At 45.6% G+C, this 22409-nt stretch overlaps 2 protein-coding genes across 2 annotated transcripts; one reads left to right on the forward strand and one right to left on the reverse strand.

Moving 5' to 3' along the window:
- Window positions 1-6002: 6002 nt before the first annotated feature.
- On the forward strand, window positions 6003-11726 carry LOC119365172 (homeobox-leucine zipper protein ROC4-like). The gene is made up of 9 exons (XM_037630767.1): window positions 6003-6317; window positions 6455-6648; window positions 6732-6849; window positions 6949-7614; window positions 7690-7791; window positions 7889-8116; window positions 9139-9301; window positions 9398-9768; window positions 10921-11726. Exons 1-9 carry the CDS (start codon window positions 6165-6167, stop codon window positions 11281-11283), a joined length of 2358 nt encoding a protein of 785 aa, XP_037486664.1. The 5' UTR covers window positions 6003-6164; the 3' UTR covers window positions 11284-11726.
- A 617-nt stretch (window positions 11727-12343) lies between these two features.
- LOC119365173 (replication factor C subunit 4) lies at window positions 12344-16452 on the reverse strand. The gene is made up of 7 exons (XM_037630768.1): window positions 16218-16452; window positions 16018-16124; window positions 15831-15932; window positions 14815-15010; window positions 13185-13313; window positions 12909-13103; window positions 12344-12829 (listed from the first exon to the last, which is right to left on the reverse strand). Exons 1-7 carry the CDS (start codon window positions 16380-16382, stop codon window positions 12722-12724), a joined length of 1002 nt encoding a protein of 333 aa, XP_037486665.1. The 5' UTR covers window positions 16383-16452; the 3' UTR covers window positions 12344-12721.
- Window positions 16453-22409: the final 5957 nt, after the last annotated feature.

Genomic DNA, 22409 nt, shown 5'->3' on the forward strand with positions numbered 1-22409 from the left:
CCATAGCTCATTGTTCATCGCCAAGAGACGCTTTTCGCATCATGACCTTCCAGTAGGGATAGCTCGTGCTATCGAAGATGGGCCACATAGCGGATACCTTAATCATACCTCCGATTGACATAATTAAAACTCCAGGTGGTTAAACCAAGATCACACAGAATACGGGAGTAGCTTGCGCTGATACCAATTGAAAGTGCAGGTTTACCCCAGGGCGGGGTGAATGGGAGATTTTTAGAAATTTGTCAAACTATGATGAATTTGACAGAGATCAGAGTGAAGAAATGAAAACGCGAGGAAACTCAGTCATCACATAAACAAAAAGCATGCATACAAGATACATACAGGTGAAGAACATGTAGTCATACAAGCATGAAGAAGATGAACTCAAGAAATAAAAAATAAGTTAATGAAAGTCTTCGGTCCAAATTCGTCAGAGCAAGGGTTCCTCTAAAATGACAAGTGTCAAGTTCTCTCTAGAGCAGCCAACCAACAAGTGGTTTTAGGGGCGGCTATTTATAGCCAGGGGGCAATCAGACATGAAATGTCATAAATGCCCTTTCAAACATGAACATTGTGTGGATAAGAATCCACTCGACAGCTTGCACAATGAAAGTGCAACTAATCCCTGGGTGGTTTTGGTAATTCATAATAACATATAGCTCATTGAACTAATATCCATTCAAGATTAATGTTTTAGAAAGTTCAATGATTAATATGGCATGGACTAGAGATGTGGACCCCTCAAAATGCTAAAGGACACATATTGGCAAAAGCTCGAGGCTCTTCATTTTCATTTAGTGATCCAAAATCACATTGAGTCCATAGGAAAAGCCAATACTATTAAAAGGGGATGAGGTGTTGCTTAATGGCTTGCTTGCTCAAAATGTTTAGTGATATGCTCCAAAAGCCCTCAACCACTTTCTCATTTCCACATATGTCCTAAACCTATAGTCAAACTCGGCCCTACGATTTGATCTATCTGGCGCCACCGAGTTCACTTGACATAGCCATAGCCAGAAACCCTAATCAGTTCGGTCTCACCGATAGGGATCTCGGTCTCACCGAGATGGGATTGCAAACTCTGTGTTTCCCTTCGTAACGTTTCGGTCTAACCGAGATGAGCGATCGGTCCCACCGAGTTCGCAATGCAAACTCTCGGTTTCCTTTTCGTAACGTTTTGGTCTCACTGAAATGAGTGATCGGTCCCACCGAGTTTGCCTGACCAAGTCTTTGTTTGCTTATTACTGAAATCGGTCTCATCGAGTTCATGTGATTGGTCTCACCGACATGAAGTTTTGCCCTAACCCTAGCGCATCGGTCCCACCGAGTTGATATTGTCGGTCCCATCGAAAAGGCTAACGTTCACATTTTGAACCAGGTTGGTCCCACCGAGTTTTACTATTTGGTCCCACCGAGTTTGGTAAATTGTGTGTAAGGGTGAGATTTTGTGTGGAGGCTATATATACCCCTCCACCCCCTTCTCCATTTGTAAGAGATCCATCAAAACGTGCCTACACTTACACTACTCATTTTTTGAGAGAGAACCACCTACTCATGTGTTGAGACCAAGACATTCCAATCCAACCATAAGAATCTTGATCTCTAGCCTTCCTCAAGTTGCTTTCCACTCAAATCATCCTTCCACCATATCCAAATCTGTGTGAGAGAGTTGAATGTTGGGGAGACTATCATTTGAAGCACAAGAGCAAGGAGTTCATCATCAACACACCATCCATTACTTTTTGAAGAGTGGTGTCTCTTAGATTGGTTAGGTGTCACTTGGGAGCCTCCGTCAAGATTGTGGAGTTGAACCAAGGAGTTTGTAAGGGCAAGCAGATCACCTACTTCATGAAAATCTACCAAAGTGAGGCAAGTCCTTCGTGGGCGATGGCCATGATGGGATAGACAAGGTTGCTTCTTCGTGGACCCTTCGTGGTGGAGCCCTCCGTGGACTCGCGCAACCATTACCCTTTGTGGGTTGAAGTCTCCATCAACATGAATGTACGATAGCACCACCTATCGGAACCACGCCAAAAATCTCCATGTCTATATTGCGTTTTCTCCCTCCAAACTCCTCCCCTTTACCTTCATATGCAATGATTTACATTCCGCCGCGATACTCTTAGAATTGCATGTGTAGGTTGATTGCTTGACTTGTGTTAAGTTACTAAAATCTGTCAAGACTTAAAATTGAGAAAAGGCTAGATTTTATTTGGTCAAGTAGTCTAATCAACCCTCCTCTAGACATACTTTCGATCATACACACGCGGCGCAACAACAGTCGGAAAATTGAACTCTCGATTTCGTCGGGGCACTCAATTTCCTCACGACAGGCAGATCGCACTCGCGAAGTCCTAACTCCTCAGCCTGACCAAATTCGTCAGCTACTAGATGAACTTCGTCACTATCGCTAGCAAATTCGTTAGTTGTTCCGGACATTTCTAAAGGCTTCACTCGAAGTGGCAAGTGTATGTACATGTTTGAGAATGACATTGAAAGTATGAAATATGTTTCACCTAGACCACCTTTAACAGTATAGTTTTTTCTATGTCCCAAATAAAAAGAAAGAAACTACGAAAACAAAAGTTTTCAAGCTTCAAAGTCTTCACATCAATTTCTCCAGAGGTCGTATCAATTTCTTTGCTTGAAGAAATACGTTTTTAAGGGTCGTCTTTATTCGGTTAAACCAAATTTCCAGGGATTATAATACATGTGTACACTCACAAACACATCAGTCACTTAACATATTTGTCTTCAATACTCCAATACCACTAAGGGGGCACTTGATGTACTTACAATATTTCCCTTTTTGGTGATTGATGACAAATTGGTTAAGTTTTCGGCATGAATAAATAATGGAAATGTAAGAACAGTATGAAGAAATTGGTTACATGCCCTCCGTCCGAAAAAGCTTGTCCCAAGTTTGTCCCTCAAATGGATGTATCTAGCACTAACTTGGTGCAAGATACATCCATTTGAGTGACAAGTTTTTTCGGACGAAGGGGATAATAAGGAACTCCGCCTGAAGACGTGCATATTGTTGAATTTGCTTTTGGTTTCAAATGCACATGGCATGTTGGAATTATGGAGATCTCCCTCTATATCTTGGAATCCAATCATGCTTGATCGTAAGATATTGAAGAATTTTAATGCATAATGAAAATTGGTGTGTGACAAAATACATCATTCACGAGCATATATCATTGATAATCACGGCATGCAGATAAAAGTGTAACAAAAGAGTCAGACTGCCAACAGTTATTAAGTAACAACTCGCTCTTAGAACGCATCAAATAAAACCGAGAGTTACAACTCAGTTTTTTCTTGTTGGTTTCTACTTATGTTTTTTTTTGTTTTTGTTTTTTTCGTTCTTTGTTTCGTTTTTCCTGTTTCTTTTTTTTTTGTGTTTCATTTTTTGTATTTTCGTTGAATTCTTAAAAAAATAGACTTTCAGGTTTTGTTCAAAATTTCTAATCTTGTTCACTTTTTCAAAAAATTGTTTGGATTTCAAATTTTTGTTCACGTTTTCTAAAAAATGTTTGTAGTTTAATATTTAGTTCATGTTTTTTAAATTTTTTATGTTTTCCAAAAAAATCACATTCCAAAAAATGATCGCAAATTCAAAATGTGTTCATGTTTTTCAAAATCTATTCACGTTTTTGTATACAATTTAGAAAAAAAATCACATTTTCAAAAATTGTTCAAGTTTTCCAAAAAAAAATGTTCAGAATTTCAATATCTTGTTGATGTTATAAAAAATTGTTCAGCTTTACAAAAAATGGTAATGTTGAAATTATTTCATGCTTTAATTTTTTTCACACTTCTTCTATAGAATTTCAGAATTTTGTTCACGTTTTTCACAATTTCTTCACTTTTAAAAGATTGTTCGGTATTTTATATTGTGTTCATATTTTTCAAAAATTCTTCAGAATTTCTAAATTTGTTCATGTTTTTGTATATAAATTCACAATTTTGTTCACGTTTTTAATAAAATATTCTAAAATTCAAAAATGAATGGAATTTCAAATCTTTGTTCACGTTTTAGAAACTTGCTAAAAAATTGTTTGTCTTTGTAAAAAAAAGTATAATTTTTAAAAAGTGTTTAATTTTTTTGGAAAAATATTCGGATATGTCGTTGTAATTTCTTAAAAGTTCGCAGTGCCTATTAGTCACTAAAAGGCATCATGTGCGGTGGCTAGCTACATTCGTTATATAGCAAGGGGTTCCGAATTCGATCGCTGGTACTGCGTGCTCTACAATACCACGTAGTTGGCTGGCCCACTTGCGCTATCCGCCAGTGCGAACCTCCGCCAATGTACCGCAACAAGCGGCAGATAGAAGTCCCCCCGACACCATCTTTTTGTTAAGGAGACAATAGCATGACTAGCTGGAGGATTCCTCACAAGAACTTCCAAAAATTCATACCGAAAATCATAACAGTGACATTCCAAAACACCTTCAACAATCAACATCAACACGAAGTCATCAAATCAAGACTAGCAGGACGGGGTGATAGCGATTGTTTGATTACACCGATGCGAAGACGACTCCAATGCGGGTCACCAAAACGGACGTCATCAAATGTTAGTGAACACGTTCACACCAGTATGAGGGCAGCTCCAATGCGGATCACCAAAATGGCGCGCGAGAGACGGGGACACGAGGCACGCCAATGATTAGAATGGCAATTCTGGTTTTGGCTACGAGATGGCAACCAAAAAATCAAAACCAGTATGTGCTACTAGTACTTTTAGGCCTCCTTTGATTTATAGTAATCTTGTAGGAATTTTATAGAATAGGATTTTCAAAGAAAAAATTCCTATGAAGCCCTTTGGTTTGTAGGAATGGTTCTTATTCCTATGTAGATATGATCCAATCCTTCACATTTCAAAGGAAAAAACATTAACCCAAACTCGATGAAAAAAATTCTATCATACGCACCAAATGGTATCTTTTTCTTTATAGAAACTGAGACGCGTGTCATTACATTTTCTATGAAGTTTCTACTCCTACGTGCCGATTTGTGTCGATGGATCTACCCTCGAAACTGTTTCGAAGAAAAAGAAAACTTGAGCTCTCTTGTGGTGGGGCACATGTGGATGGGGAGGCCAGCAGCACCCCATCCCATCAAGCCATCAGCCGTGACAGGAGCACGTCGCGCGCGCCTCGCCGGCTGATCCGACGGGTCAGCCCCGTCGCCCGTCTCGCAAGTCGCAAGGCTGTCCTCACCCCGCAGGCCTGCAGCACCCTGATTCCTGCTCACCCCGGCATCCACGAGATACGGGCGTATCCTCCCCTCTAGCTCTAGCCCCCCTTCCGTTGCGCTTGGGTACGCGCACCAACAAGCGCCCCGTACACGCCCCTACGGCCAGTAGCATCGTGCGGGACAGCGTCGCCGCCGTGGCAGGGGCCACGCACATCGTCACGCCCGCGGAGCATTCTGGTTTTCCCCTTCTCCGAAACGAACCGGCCCGCGTCCGCTGGATCATGCATGCTCTCGCGGTCGCTGTGACGCCACGGACAGGCGGTTACGGTGGCGGGCAGGCACCGACACGGCACCGGCAGGGCTCGCTTTTGAGATCACCGCGGCAGCCGGCAGGGTCCACGCCTCTCCGTGCGGGAAAAGGAGGGGACAGACGGACGAGCCAGCCAGCCAGCGAGAGAAGGGCAAAAAGGCGGGGATACTATACGGCAACCAACAAGCCGACAAAGCAGGTTTCTGCCATTGCGCGCAAAGCAGAAGGTTTTGCCATCGCCATGCAAGAGAGCTCATCAGAGAGAGAAACCCCAGAGGCGAACAAAACCCCGACCCACTTCCATTTCACCGCTCGCCCACGCCGCTCCACGTTCTTGCCCTGCTCTGCCACGCACGCGACGCGACGAGGGGGGTACTCTGCTCCGGTCCACGGGGTGCTTCGCCTGCCGATCAGTCCCATCGCGGCGCATCGCGCATCGTCTTGTCTTCGCGGCCAAGCTTTCTCTCGGCCCCGGTCTGGTCTGGTCCTATATTATATTTTAACGGAAGGCGTGAGGGAGTGGTTGAAGAAAACTGGTTGACACCCGACGCAGCGTCGCGCCCGAGAAGCACGCGCTTCACTGCGCTGCCGCAGGCTTTGCCCTGCCTTCTTGGCCCTCTCTCTTTCTCGCTTCTCCTCCCAAAGAGAATGCCGAGGGAAAAGGGCATGGCCTTTTGGGGTTTCTTCGACGGCAACGACGGCGGACCTGCGCCCGACGTGAACGGGTTCCCGTACTACTCCGCCGCCGGCCCGGGCGCCCTCGCCTCCTCCTCCCTCTCGCCGCCGTCCTGCCTTGCGCCGGTACGCGCCCTCTTACTCCACGTCGTGTAGTAGCAACTACTACCTGGGGTTTCTTCTTCTTTGTGTGGTCCGGTCCGGCGATTGCGAAAGGCGTGCCTTTTTCTCTTCTTTGATCCCTTGCCCGTGGCTAACCGCAGGCCGGCGCCGGCCGCGGCGGCGTGAAGGAAGAGAACGGGAGCCGGTCGATGACAGACCACCTCCACGCCGTCTCTGGAGGCGATGTCGGTGGCGGCGAGGACGGCGAGGCCGCGCCAGAGCTCGGCCACCACGGCAAGCGCAAGAGACCCTCCAACGCGCGCCACACCCCGCGGCAGATCCAGGAGCTCCAAGCGTACGCGCGCGTACCCATGTGTCCCTTCATGCCGTGCTCGCTTCTTTCATCATGCTCATGCATGCCGCTGTTGATCGGTGCAGGTTGTTCGAGCAATGCCCCCACCCAGACGAGAAGCAGCGGGCGGCGCTGGGCAAGAGGGTCCGCCTCCAGCCGAGTCAGGTCAAGTTCTGGTTCCAGAACCGCCGCACGCAGTTGAAGGTAATTAACCAATCTGATCGACCGCTCCAACACTCTCGATCCTTTACTCGTGCACTTACAACACGGCTGACTCCTCTCTGTGGCGGTTCATCTTGCAAGAGGGAATCTCTGCTGCACGAGAACCGGCAGTTGATGGAGGAGAACGGCAAGCTGCGCGCCGAGAACCTGTCCCTCCGGGAGGCGATGACGCATCCAGTGTGTGGCGGCTGTGGCGGCCCGTTCCCGGCTATGCTTGACGAGTCGCCGTCCCTGGAGGAGGACCTGCGCGTCCAGAACGCCACACTCAAGAACGAGCTCAGCCGATTCTGCGCTCTCGCTTCCGTGTTCCTTGGCAGGTCCATTTCTTTCGTGGCGGCGCCACCAACGCCAGGGTCGCCAGTGGAGCGCATTGGTTCAGTGCCGGCGACCACCGTGGCCAACTCGACGGTCACCGAGTTCACGGGCAGTCCCTCCAGCCAAACAATGGGAATGGCGATCACGACCATGGCGAAAGCTGGCATCGACAGGTCCGTGTTCTTGGAGCTTGCGACGAGTGCAATGGATGAACTCGTCAAGATGGCGCAGATGGACGAGCCGCTGTGGATTCCAAATGTACCCTTGCCTGGTTCCCTTGCCAAGGAGACGCTCAACCATGAAGTGTACTCGAGGACCTTCTCACCGTCCATAGGGGTGAAGCCTCCGGGGTTTGTATCCGAGGCCTCTAGGGAGTCCGGCATTGTAAGCAGTGATGGCAGCGTCGAGCTTGTGGAGACTCTGTTGGATGAGGTTGCCCTCGTCTCACTCTCGTTGCTATTCCCTGTACGTCTGAACTTACATTGCCTGCTTGAAATCTTGCTGCAGAGACGGTGGTCCCGTTTTTTCTCGTGCATAATCGCCGAATCATCGATTATCGAGGAGATCTCTACTGGAGCTGCAGGAAGTAGAGATGGTGCATTGCTGCTTGTGAGTGCCGTGTTGATCAGTATGTAGTGTGCATATGCACGTCTTATGGTCAATTAATTCTAGCATCCACTAAGTGTTTCATCTATCATTGCAACAGATGCAGGCAAAGCTGCAGGTTCTTTCACCTCTTGTCCCTGTTAGGGAGGTGGCCTTTCTCAGGTTCTGCAAACAGTTGGGTGAGGGTTTATGGGCTGTAGTGGATGTTTCCATCGATGGGTTGGGGATGGAGCAAGGCCTTGCTGTGGCATCCACCACTGCAAATATGAACTGCCGGAGGCTGCCTTCTGGCTGTGTGGTGCAAGATACCCCCAATGGCTTCTGCAAGGTACACCATCCTCTCTACATTCACTTGTTCATATCATGTTCTTGGGTTGGCAATTGACAGCAATGTTAGCATGCCCAAACTCACCTGCTTCCTAGGAGGCTACCACCAGAATCAACCGTGCTAGTTCCACCGGTTTGCTGCTTATTGCGAAATGCATGTTTGTTCCAGCTCTTCATGGTATTGAGTGATCACTGTGCAGTATAGTACTCACAAGTCAATAGGGTAGGCTATAGATTTAGCAACTATGGTTGCAAGTCCATCACTGCAAGTTACGTAATCGCTTGACAACAAGTGATTTGTGAATAATTAACTGGATTTATAATCCAGTATTTCTTCCCAAGCATGTGCCTTTTCTTAGTTTAATCTTGAGTCCAATTCTTCAAGCGAAAATCCTATATTAACTGCCCACAATATCATCAATTTGTCTCATCGTCGAGAATTTAAGATCTTGACCACTTCGTCTATTGTTTGTCTTCATGGGAGGTACTTTTAGTCTTTCAAAGAGGAAGGTTCAGTTATTTTTTTTGCACATCTAATTTGGTGCTATCTGTCCATAAGTTGACAAGGGGTTATGTCTGCCATTCGTGTGGCGTATCACAAAGGCCGTGCATGTGAAGAAGGATCAGCTGTTCGTATATCAGTCATGTTATGTGGTTTCCTGTTTATCTTCACTTCAACGACTCATAGTTTGTTGATTAGATGCAATCAAAAGTGTGGGGAAATGTGTCAAATTATAGTTTCATTGGAATGTAATCATTCGGTACATGTTACAATGTAGGAATTCATAATAGGTTAGTATCTTGAGATAGGATTAGTCTAAATTATTGTCTGCTCTTCATATTAAAAAACTTGGTCAGAATATTTCAGCAAAATGTAAAAATATGATTTGCTAGCACTATATAAAGAATACTTACACTGTGTACCTGACACTAGTACAATTGCACTGCAGAGCTTGATATTGCATTTTGGGAATGCATTCATGCACTTCCGTGCTAACAGATGCACTTGAATTTACACTGCAGGTTACATGGGTTGAACATACAGTATATCATGAATCCTCCGTGCACCAGCTCTACCGGCCTCTCCTTCGGTCTGGCCTTGCCCTTGGTGCAGGGCGGTGGCTTGCGACGCTACAGCGCCAGTTTGACTGCTTGGACGTTCTCATGCCGAAGCAAGACTCGTCAGGTACAGAAATATGATAATGTGCAACATCTATGTGGCATGCTTTGCATGGTATTGCTTCCTTGGAATTAAAATGGCAATGTACCACATTTTTCACAGATGCCATGTTGGAAGGATCACGGAGCTTGCTGAGGTTGGCAGAGAGGATGATGGACAACTTCTGTGCGGGGGTGAGCGCATCTTCTGCTGAATGGAGCAAACTGGATGGCTTCACGGGGAGCATTGGGGAGGATGTGCGTATCATGGCACGGAGGAGTGTGGATGAACCTGGGGTGCCAGCTGGTGTGGTGCTGTGTGCTGCCACATCAGTGTGGATGCTTGTAACACCCAAACGGCTTTTCAACTTCCTGTGCAATGAGAGAACGCGGGTTGAATGGGACATCCTAAGCAAGGGTGGCCCTATGCAGGAGGTGACAAAAATCTACAAGGGGCAACAGAATGGCAACGCCGTATCTCTACTGAAGGCCACTGTGAGTATTATCTATAGCTTCGCCTAGTTAGTTGTTGCTCCTTCTATGCTTATTAGAAACATTGCATGTTTAACTGACTCGTAGTTGGAAGGCTTTTCAGTGATCTAGAAGCTGAGCTCATTGGGTGCTGTAGTCTTGGGAACAATGCATCACTTTTAAGCTTTTCGGAAGCAGAAAAAAGACATATACCTAAAACTTGTTTCTGTGCTCTGAATATTTGCTCAGAATGTGTAACATGTGTAGATATGGGTCAGGCATAGTTAATACTTAATACCGAGCATTAGCTCTGTGCATTGCAATGATGTAGAGGCAGGGCGTGATCCTCCTTTTTTTAAAAATACTGAGCATGATGACAAATGAAGCATGTGAAGTTGGGAGTTATATTCTTGATGAAGAACATAAGATGTTTTCATCAGCCTTGGTACTATTTATATTCCAAAACTAAATTAGATGGTACTTTTCGGATTCATGCTGTCAAAGCTTGAATTACTACAGCTGAACACAAAATCATGAAATTTACTAGTATGTTTATCAATGAACATAAATGTCTTGTATAATTTTGACTAGCATAGAACTTGAGAAGGTAATGGTCAGATGTATTTATTGGAGGAGAAATATAAAACAGCAATTATTATTTTCTCGGGCACGAACCCAAATGTGTCATTTTGTAATAGAAGAAAACATCAGGAGACTGAAGGTATGAAGTAAATTAGGATGTGTGTTTGTATTGAAACCAAATTAGATGTACGTTTAGGATTCGTGCAGTCATGCTTGAATTACTGCAGTTGTGCACAAAATCATGAAATTTACTAGTATGTTATCTGGAAGTGCTCGAAATCAAACGTCTAAATGATAATGCTCGGACATGTTTTTTTTTTAATAATTCATGCAGTCAAGTGGACACGTATGAAAACAGCAAGTTTTTTTTGTTGTTGTTCTAAATCTGTGTGAACTTCCATCTAGTTTCTGTGAACATGTACTGTGCCATTTTGGGTGATCATAAACATCTACGTAATTGGCAGAAAACCTCGTCGTGTTGTTTGATTGTTTCTGGCTTCAGGATGTTAATCCTGCTTGATTTGTGTGACCATCTATTCTTCCTGTCCTTCCTTTTTCTTACCTCAACCGTAATGTCTTACATCACATGGACAGGCCCCAAACACCCAGCAGGACAGTAGCATTCTGATCCTACAGGAGACCTGCACAGATGCATCCAGCTCAACGGTGGTGTACAGCCCAGTGGACATCCCAGCAATGCGCCGAGTCATGGGCGGAGAAGGCGACCCGACATCGATCATGCTCCTGCCATCCGGTTTCGTCATTCTGCCCGGCGGGCCGAGCATGTCTGGCGACGACGGGCACAAGACATGCGGCTCGCTGCTCACCGTGGCGTTCCAGATACTCGGGAACAGGCAGCCCACCGGGAAGCTCACCGTGGAGTTGGTGCAGACCGTGGACAGCCTCATCTCCTGCACCATCAACAGGATCAAGATGGCGCTGCGATGCGACGCCTGAGCGGGCTTGGAGACGGGGGAACCTTTTTGGCCTAGGAGCGAGCAGCCGGTGAAGGGTCTTGGAGTCAAGAACGAACCGCGAAAATAGGAGTGTGGCCTTTGCTGGGTGGTGAGGACCGGGCTGGGCAGGTCCTTAGCACAGAGCAATGGTGGTGGTTCGGGCATTGACTCGGCCTTCTCCCGGCTGTTCTCTCCCATGACATTTGCATTTTGGACAGACAGTTGGAGGCTAGTCTTCTTGAGCTTTTGTTTGCATTTTGGCCCGGACTTGGTAGTGCTGGTAGCTATGAGGTTCCATGTTTTTGCAATAGCAAGATGTGATGCTTTCTGTAGGAACTCGCTCTGAATGGCAATGTTCCGTTGGCCATGTGTTCGGTTTCTTTTGAGGCAGCCTTAGGTTCCGAGAATGGTATCCACCGAGCGATCAGTCATCATTAGAAAGAATCAACTTTGTTATGTTATCTTGTCATGTACACCCTCCGTTTCAAAATAACTGTCAAGATTTTAGTTCAGTTTGAACTAAAACCATGACACTTATTTTGAAATGGAGGGAGTAACATTCAACATCATGGTGCATGGGCACTGAAATGTGAACACAAAGTAGCTGTAAACTCTGGGACATGGAGTTTCTACACTTAGCTCAAAAGGCATCATCATGAACAGTAAAAAAAATCTCAAGACTTTTCGCAACAAACATTACTGAATTTTCTGCATACATGCAAATTTTCATGAAGAAAAAACATCCTTAATGCTCTGGGCAAGAGAAACAAAATCAATGCTCCAAAAAAAAACTATTTTTGAAAGCATTTTGGAGTGTTGATTTTGTAAAAAAATTACCAGACCTCCACAAATGTGATTTCATCATGAAAGTTTGCACAGGCAGAAAACCATGCAATGTTTGTTGTGAGAAAAAACAGATTTTTTTTGAAAATTTTCCTACTTTTTCATATTTTACTATCCATGGAAAGAGCATTCAAGCTAAGGATTAGAAGACCATTTTGGCTCTTTGTAAACTCAGTTCATAAGTTCAGACAGTTGGACAGTAAAATTCAGAGCGAAAATAAAAATGCAAGGAAATGATGAATCCATTTTCTGCCAATCCATAATTGATATGCAGTTGACTTGGATAACTGACGGTTCCTTCATGATGCTGGTACGACAGCTCAATAGACTACAAAAGACCCGAAAAATACCCAGATTAGTTCCGAAATACAGCAGCGCGTGAAGCACGGATGGCTGGGCCAAAAGCACTCGAACTACGAGGACTCAGTCTCCTCACTAGTCACTACAGGCTACAACTACATCTCCGACGCTAAACAAACATAAATAGTTCACTTCAGCGAAGAACTATCTTACACACTGAGATACCAAGACAGAGTCGTGATAAACAGGATACGCATCACAACACTGTTAACTGATGTCAGAGCAGCTGCACAGCGTTACGCTTTGGCTGTTTCCCTCACCAGAGCAAACTTGGCCAGAAGGCCGGAAAGCTGAAGGAATGACCCAACGCCATCACAGATCCTCATGTGCGCAAATCCTGTCTCCTGCGCGAAGAAACATGAAAGTTGAGTTGACAGGATAAATCAGAAGAGACAACGGCATAAACAACAAGACTGGGTTTACCTTCAGCAATTCCAGCTTCAGAAATTCAGCCATGTCATAGTTCTTGATGACACGGAAGAGAGTGGTGATTATGTCGGTAGGAGAGTAGCCCAAATCATAGAGTTGCTTTAGGCCAGAGCAGGCCTCGTCAAACTTCCCATCGAGTACATTTTTCACCATACTCTTGACATGCAAGGGATGTGGTTGATCACATACCTAGAACCAGTTCATCGTTGCTGTTAATTGAAGAAGTATTGCAGAATTCACATGACGCAAAACGGGATAACTCATGCCAACCTTGAACACATTTTCTTGATTAACAAAACGAAACCCACTGACTGTAGCTTGCAAATTGTTCAAAGCTTGTCTCATGTCACCATCAGCAGTAAAAATTATGGCTTCAAGACCTTCCGGCACATAAGGGACCTTCATTGAACAAGAATAGAAAGATACGGTTAAAAAAGGGCACCCCATAACTAACAAACAGAACATAATAGGGGTGTTAGGACTGCACCGTAATTTCAAGGATTAACCAACATACAGGCAATAAGAACAATATAGTGGTATCAACATGATCAAATGGATTTCAACACTACCAAATAAAAATAAAAACAACTGAAATTCACAAAACAACTGGAAAGTTGCCTGTTTGCAGATTTGCAGGTAAGTAAGCTCCTGGAGGTTTCATATTAGCCATCCTTGTTACCAAATTGCAAAATACTCCCTCTTAGCTTGCAAAAACATCTTATGTTGTGGGACGGAGGGAGTAATAATTTTCTAGATCCAACAACTCAGTCAGTTCAACAGTTGACTAATAGGATATGCACCTCTTGACTCAGACCAGTTGAGCCTTGAAGTACATCCAGTAAAGTAGTTAGGCAGGTACTTGCTAAGGCCAAACTGACTTATCCTCGTGGGATAGGCAAATGTATGCTTTTCTTTAACTATCTAGTTACAGGATTATTATCAGTTCAAAGTAACATCCACTCCACATGTACTAGTTGCCGTACAATCTTAATTAATTGGTTCAGAAAATAACAACCTCTTCAGTAAGAACACTCAAGTAGCATTAAAATATTTATCTGATGCCATTACTTGTGATATTAGGGAGCGGAAGCATTCACGGTTAAATACCATATCGGCAGCAAAGCCTCTACGTGTTTAGGTAAGAATTAAGAGCAGTAGTCAAGCAACCAAATTGTGTAATGACACAAGCAAGATACATATCTCAATTGCTGCTCATGGTGGTTGGAATCAGTACCCTAAATTACAGCTACTTATCAGAACTCCAAATTAGCTCTCCAAGTAGGAGATACTTATTCATAATACCAAATTAAGCTTCTTGGTTATTTATTAAGGTACCCTGTAATTCTAATACAGTTGCAGTTCTTCCTCTCCCGCTGGTAAAGAGAAAGGCTAATTTCATTTTCCTTAACTGCGGAACAGGACTGTCATCTGAGTGTGCTCTTATATAATTATTAGTAATATTAATACTACATGTATTACAATCATTATGCACAGATGACAAGCAGGGTGAAAGGTCAAAAGTAAACGGCAGACGATATTATAAATAAATAAGAACAATTAATACATGCAAACATATCCTCAATGTTATAAAAATAACAAAACATATGTAGGATCATGTATCAGAAAGGGGTTCTCTTAATCTTCAATTAGTGACAAAGCACCTTAAATTGATATAATAATTCAAGGCGGTTGGAAAATTATGCGTATGAGTAAGGGTTTCAGCAGTTTTCATGCATAAAATATCCAGGAGTCCACATTGGGTAAATGTTTTGGACAGTTATGGCGGTATGAATGAACAGTTAGGTACCAGCTTTATCTTCTAGCTAAGACAACAAAGGCAGTACCCTCCAACAGGTAAGTCCTTGCAAAGTTGGCAACTACCAGAGCTACTAAACATTACCTTCTCGGCTGCCACCACGACCATAAGGCGGCCAAGGATCTCCTGATCTGAAAGCCTCGAGAACCGGACAATAGCGCAGCGACTTTGGATGGGTTCAATGATTTTAGATGAAGTATTGCAGGCAAGAGCAAATCTTGTGGTGTTGGAATAAATCTCCATGGTTCTTCTCAGTGCTTGTTGTGCCCCTGTTGTCATGCTGCACGTAGCAAGTGTGAGGAACAAACAGAAACTAAAAACATACTCCCTCTGTAAAGAAATATAAGAGTGTTTAGATCACTAAAGTAGTGTCTAAACGCTCTTATATTTCTTTACGGAGGAAGTAGCTACCTATATCACTGAAGAACATTTCGAGCCATAATTCAAGCTCTTCAAAATATTGTACTACTACACTTGCAGATTGAGTTGCCATCCATACCATGTGTCACTACGATGATAAACATTCTGGTGCGATATTCATGGCAGAGTGCCTGGCTTTTAGAGCAATGCCCATTGACATGCCCATTTGTATTCTGTTTAGGGGAAATTGACAGGGCCGTATCTATTTAGTAAGCTCTGATGAGTGGGCCCACCATGTCAGATTTGCTATCAAATGAGAGGTTTGGGTGCTGGGTGAATAGTTAGAGCAAGAGTTATCGTTCCATGAAAAAAAAAACTCAAAAGGTGTGAAAAATTGTCAAAAATTCTACTGAAGTTGTGGTTCCATGAAAAAAGACTCAAAAGGTGTGATAAATTGTTAAAATTTCCGCTGAAGTTGTGGTTCTGAGTAATTCAATCTTTTTTAATATATACATGTAGGCTTTCCCCTGCTTATCTTCATAGTAAAATACAATAACCTCTATCTAGTTCATTGTAATGTGTGCCTGTCATCGGTTCATAATCCAGTATAAATCATAGTATTCTCGAGTGTGAAACCACCGATGGTGAGCTAGCAACAAGGTAACTAACATGTCTTTTTTGTTTCTCGGGCTAGCACCGACATCACACAGGCCTGACTCCCACTCTGGGGATGGCATTACCTGTCAGCCTCGTCCAGTATGACGATCTTGTGCCGTCCAGGTGGCAGTGTGACCTTCTTCTGCGCGAACATCTTGATCTTGTTCCGCACCACATCAAGCCCCCTGCAAAATCACGGATCGACCGTCAGACCGCCAATCCATACAGCCACGAGCTGCCAGTACAAAATCAAGTCACGGCGGCAGCAACCTGTCGTCCGAGGCGTTGAGCTCGAGCACGCCCTCGCGGTAGCTGGGCCCCAGCATCTCGTGGGCGAGCGCCAGGATGCTCGTCGTCTTCCCGGTCCCCGGAGGCCCCTGGCGAAAAAAGGCATGGGAGTAGAGGAGGCGGGGTGAGTTTTCCGTGTTGCGAGGGTGCGCGCGGAAGGTGTTCGGGGAAATGGCGCTTACGGAGAGGATGAGGTTGGGCATGTTGCCGTCGCGGGCGATGACCTCGAGGCGGCTGACGGCGTCGGCGTTGCCGACGACATCGGCGACGCGGCTGGGGCGGTACTTCTCCACCCACGGGATGTCGTATGCGTCGGCGGGGGCGGCGGCGGAGGAGGTGGCGGCCATGGCGCTGGGGTGGGGTTGAGCGGAGGGAGGGAGGGAAAACCTTGCGCTTGTGGAGGGAAAAGTGGGGAAATTGCCGAGCCAGCGCGAGGGTTTTCATTTCGGCCCCAGGTCGCGTACTCGAATCTGGAGGATTTTCATTAAAATAAATGTATCTTACCAAAAATTTCGTATTTCTGCTGTCTCTTTCATTTTTGCATTTCTTTCCCACCCTATTTTGGAGCCAAATTCGGTTTGGCTTGTGCCGTACAGGAAATGCTTGTGAAAATGCAATACACAAAGATTTAGAAGAACAAAATATAAGGATATTTCTCTGCACTCACGGGTTATGAATAACAGATTACTAATGATAGTGTCAGCAACAGAACTTCCTCGGAAAACGACTCGCTCCTCCCGGGTCGCTCGCGCGAGCGACTCTGAAGGACCCCCAACCCTAGCGCAGAGGCGCCAGATCTGCCCCCTCCTCGGCCGCTGCCGCCGGCGGTGGCGGTCGCGCCCGGCCGTCAAAAGTGGCGGGCGAGGCGGCGCGTCCTGGATGGCTGCTCCTTCGCGCAGAGGCGGGCTGTCTGCAGGGCTGCGCAGGGGCTGGTGCGGGCGACGGCGCGTGGCGGGGGACGTGGAGGAGCGGTGTGGTGGTGGCGGACGGGCGTGGGCAGCGGTGTGTTGGTGGAGGACGGGCGCGGCGGTGTGGTCACGAGGTGGTGGCGCGAGCTCAGACCAGGTCCATGGCGGCGCAGTGAGGCTCGCCCAGGAGGTCCCTGGCGAGCAGCGTGCGGCCGGCCATCGATGGGCGGTATGGCGAGCGGCGTTCTTCCCCTGGCGACGCAGGTGTGGAGGTACGGTCCGCGGTGGGGCGGGTCAGATCTGGGCCTGCCCGGTTCCAATCTGGAGCGTGGGTGTCGGTGGCATCGCAAGGCCGTCCCTTGTGCGGGTGACGGCTGTCGCGGGCGGCCCTTGCCCTGTCGGTGGTGTTGGCTGGTTTTTGTCCTTCCGTCGGGGTGGAGCTGTGGATGGTACCACGTTCCCCTCGGCCATGGTGGTGGGGTGGCCGGCGGCGCATTTCGCGGTGGTGGCGGCTGGTGCACGGTGGGGAGCGCGGCGGTGGGTGGATCTAGGCGAGGTGCGCAACGGGGTAGTGGAGGAGGGTGGTGTGCCAGCTATGACGGTGGTGGCGGCGTGAGCTCAACCATGGAGGCGGCGTCGCTGAGGAGGCCCTGCCAGGAAGGAGATCCTGGCTGGCAGCGGGCGGTCGACCACCTCCGCGTGAGGGGCGCGCGATGATGCCTTAAAGGAGTTGGCGCCGGAGTGGTTGGAGGTGTGGGTCAGAACCATTCCTGTGGCAGTCCCCTGGTGTGGGTGAAGGCCGACGTGGTGGCTCTGGCTCTTGCACGGCATGGCTGGAAGTTGCTGCTCCTTGGTTGTGGTTGGTGGATTGGGCCGCGTTCTCCCTGCAGTGCGGGTGGGGAGGACCACCGTTGTGCGGCTTCGACGACAATTTGCTGCGGTGACGGCGGTGCGAGGCATCTTGGTCAGTGCTGCCCGTAACCTTGGAGGTGTCGATATGCGCGGCATTACGGATGAAAATCCTAACCAGGCCGGCGGCGATGGCACCCGTGGGTGTCGTTCTCCTCCTCGGAGGCGTCATCGACTATGTTGCCATCCCTCTCGCCTGCTTGGGGTTGGCAACTGTCTCCGAGCGAAAGCCTTGATTCTGTGTTGGATCTCCACGATGGCGACGTCTTCGACGTTGTCTCTCTTTTGGGAGCATCGTGCCAGGAGACTTGATGATCCTTTGTTGCGCTCCTCCGGTGCTTGTCGTTGCCCTGATCGTTTTGTTCTGGCGCAATGTACGATCGTTGCTGGTGATTCCAAGACGGTGCCTTCTTCGGGAGCTACTGTTCTTCGGAGGTGACTGACATCGGTCGAGACGCGGTGAGGCTCTCGGTTTTGGGCAGGCTTTGTTGTGTTGTAGTTGTGTTGTCGTGTGTGGATGTTCGTGGCTAGCCTGATGTGGAGTTGTGCTACGCTTGTTTGTTCGTAACAAGTGGTAGTTGTCATGTATTTGATATTCTCTTCTTCTATAAAGCTATGGTACGCAATTTGCGTACTCTCGAAAAAAATGATAGTGTCAGCTAACCTCTTGAAGTTGACAAGACAACCAGTGATTTGTTGAAGATGCACGTGTGTACGATGAAGACGAGGAACTCTATACCTACTATGTGTGAATACAGGTGGTCATTTAAGGCAACTTATCATCTATTGGTTCCCCTTACCTTACAAATTGAAAGCTCATTGGATTAGAGGTCCTTGCGGAATTTAAACTATCAAGAAACTTTTTTGTGCTGGAAATCTCATTGGGTTAGAGGAATTAAACTTCAATGACATTGTCTAAACTTACATTGCCATGAAGGGAAGAAATTAACGGCCTTTGAGTCCATGAGGAACTAGATTATTGATAAGTGGGTTTGGATGAGTCACATGCTTTCAGCGGTTGTCTGTTCTTTTGATGTTTCACTCCATCTTAAAAAAACCAACGTAACAACGGGTATATCATCAAAGTCTCCTTCAAGTTTACTTTCCATTCCATAAAACATTGCATCATTTGGAGGGTGTAGGAAAGGCCGCCCAAAAAACCAAGAAACACCCTAGCCACTCTCTAAGTTAACCAATCAAGTTAGGTCATTTTGCATATTTTTCACACCCACTTTTGTTTGTGAAAATGCCTCAAACACATTAGTCAAACCATATGCACCAACACCCCTAGAAAAATGGAATAAATCATGGTCTGCACGGATAATCGTCTTTTCCACCCCACAAGCCCGATAGAGTGTCGCGATCTCTTTGTTGCTGGAGCTAACCAACCGTCATTGATCATGGACGGGGTCATCCGAGGAATGGTCTTTCCAAACCAACGCCCTATAGATGAACCAACCGAGGTCGTTGCCTATAAGATATCCACGGATCCAAGATCCCAACCTCCAAAAAGCTCATAAGTTTACATGGGAAACGAGGTTCCGCCGACGTGGCAGAGAGGAGTCCAGAGGACTGCTACTTATGAGCTGCGTTGGGATTTTCCCGAAGAGGAGAGGATGATGCAGTACAGTAGAGATGAGTATTTCCCTCAGTTAAGAACCAAAGTTATCAATCCAGTAGGAGAACCACGCGACACCTTGTGAACAACACCTACACACAAAATAAAAAATACTTGCACCCAACGCAAACAAGGGGTTGCCAATCCCTTTGCGGTTAATTGCAATGATCAAATCTCGTAGTGATAGATAGATAAACAAAAAAATTCCAGCAGGGTATTTTTATATTTTAATATATTATATAGATGGACCCGGGGGCCATACCTTTCACTAGAGGATTCTCTCTCGAACAAAAAACATACGATGGGTAAACAAATTAATGTTGAGCAATTGACCGAAAAGCGAATAATTATGATGGTATACAAAGGTAATGATCATATACAGGCATCACGTCCGAGACAAGTAGACCAACTCCTGCCTGCATCTATTTCTATTACTCCACACATCGCCTACTATCCATCATGCATATAGAGTATTAAGTTAATAAAGAGCGGAGTGATGCCTTAAGCAAGATGATATGATGTAGACAGAATAAATTAAATCAACATGAATAAACCCCGTTTTTTAATCCTTAATGACAATGGGACAAATACGTGTCTTCTGTCACTAGGATTGAGCACTGCAAGATCGAACCCGTCACAAAGCACCTCTCCCATTGCAAGATAAATCAATCTAGTTGGCCAAACCAAATGGATAGATCAGAGAGAAATACAAAGCTATAATAATCATGCATAGAAGAGTTTAGAGAAGGCTCAAATAATATTCATAGATAATTTGGTCATAAACCCATAATTCATCGGATTCCAACAAACACACCGCAAAAAAGGATTACATCAAACAGATCTCCAAGAACATCGAGAAGAACATTGTATTGAAGATCAAACAGAGAGAAGAAGCCATCTAGCTACTAGCTATGGACTTGTAGGTCTGTGGTAAACTACTCACACATCATCGGAAGGGCGGCAAGGTTGACGTAGAGTCCCTTCGTGATCAATTCCCCCTTTGGCAGAGTGCCAGAAAAGGCTTCCAGATGGGATATCACGAGAACAGAAGTTTGCGACGGCGGAAAAAGTATTTTGGGTGGCTCTCTATTGGTTTTCCGATTTTAGATAATTTATAGAGTTGGAATTAGGTCAAACGGAGGAACGAGGGGCCCAAAAGGCACATGGGCGCACCTACCCATGTGGCTCGTGGCCCACTCCTTCGTCTTCTGGACTCCTCCCGAAGCTTCTAGTGTCCCTTATGTCCAGAAAAAAAATCGTCAAAAAGTTTCGTGGCATTTGGACTTTGTTTGGTACTGATTTCCTAAAAACAAAAAAACAGGCAAAAACAGCAACTGGCACTTGGCAGTAAGTTAATAGGTTAGTCCCCAAAAAATGATATATAATTGCATATAAAATATCCAAGATTGATACTATAAGAGCATGGAACAATAAAAAATTATAGATACATTGGAGACGTATCAAGTATCCCCAAGCTTAATTCTTGCTCATCCTCGAGTATGTAAATGTTAAAAGCAAAAATTTTGATGTGGAATACTACCTAACATGTTCATGTAATTTTTTTGTGGCATGAATATAAAGATCCGAATGATTCAAAACAATAGTCTGTAATTTGACATAAAAATATCAATCCTCGGGCATACCAACACAGAATCATGCCTTTCAAAATATCAATGCTAAATAACATTATCCCTACAAAATCATATAGCCTTGTCATGCTCCATCTTCTTAACAGAAAGTATTTATCATGCACAACCCCGATGACAAGCCAAGCAATTGGTTCATGTTTTTTAACATGCTTCAGATTTTTCAACCCTCACGCAATACATAAGCGCAATCCATGGATATAGCACTATGGGTGGAATAGAGTATGGTGATAGCGGTGATATGAAGAAGACAAAAAGGAGAAAGCCTCACATTAACGAGGCTAATCAATGGGCTATGGATATGCCCATCAATTGATGTCAATGCAAGGAGTAGGGAGTGCCATGCAACGAATGCACTAAGAGCTATAAGTATATGAAATCTCACAAAGAAAACAAAGTGGATGTGCATCCAACTTGCTTGCTCATGAAGACCTCGGGCATTTGAGGATGCCCATCATTGAAATACACAAGCCAAGTTCTATAATGAAAAATCCTCACTAGTTATATGAAAATGAAAGCATAGGAGACTCTCCATATGAAAAACATGGTGCTAATTTGAAGCACAAGTGTGGAAAGGATAATAACATTGTCTCTTCTCTCTTTTCCTCTCATTTTTTTCTTTCTCTTTTTTTTGTTGAACTCTTTTTGGCCTCTCTTTTTTCGTCCGCTTCCTCATCCCAACTTGCAGGGGAATCATAGTCTCCATCATCCTTTCCTCACTTGGGACAATGCTCTAATAATGAATAATGATGATCATCACACTTTTATTTACTTACAACTTGATACTGTCGGATTTCGGGTTCCGGCAAAACCCTTGAGGTTCGAACACTGGGGTGCGCACGAAGATTTCCCCCTACCGAATCTCGCCTCTCAGCCTCGTCGCGATCTCTAGATTAGCTCGATCAACTCACGACACAAGAGACACAAGATTTATACTGGTTCATGCCACCATTGTGGTGTAATACCCTACTCCAGTGTGGTGGTGGTGGATTGCCTCTTGGGCTGATGATGAACAGTACAAGGGGAAGAACAGCCTCCTGAGGCGAGGTGTTCTTGTGCTTGGTGGGTGGTTCATCTCAAGGTGAGATTTCGATCCCCCTCCTATGGTGGTGGCTAGTCCTATTTATAGAGGCCCTGGTCGTCTCCCCAAATATTGAGCGGGAAGGGATCCAACACGGCCAATTTGAAGGGGGACAACTAGTACAAGTTATCCTGACTAAAGGTGGTCTTCGCCTGCCAAAGGCTCTGGTGGTGACGCCGTCTTGGGCTCCACGATGACCTCCGTCCTGCCGT

The sequence above is a fragment of the Triticum dicoccoides genome, chromosome 2B (genome assembly GCF_002162155.2).
Source record: "Triticum dicoccoides isolate Atlit2015 ecotype Zavitan chromosome 2B, WEW_v2.0, whole genome shotgun sequence".
Lineage (NCBI taxonomy): Eukaryota > Viridiplantae > Streptophyta > Magnoliopsida > Poales > Poaceae > Triticum > Triticum dicoccoides.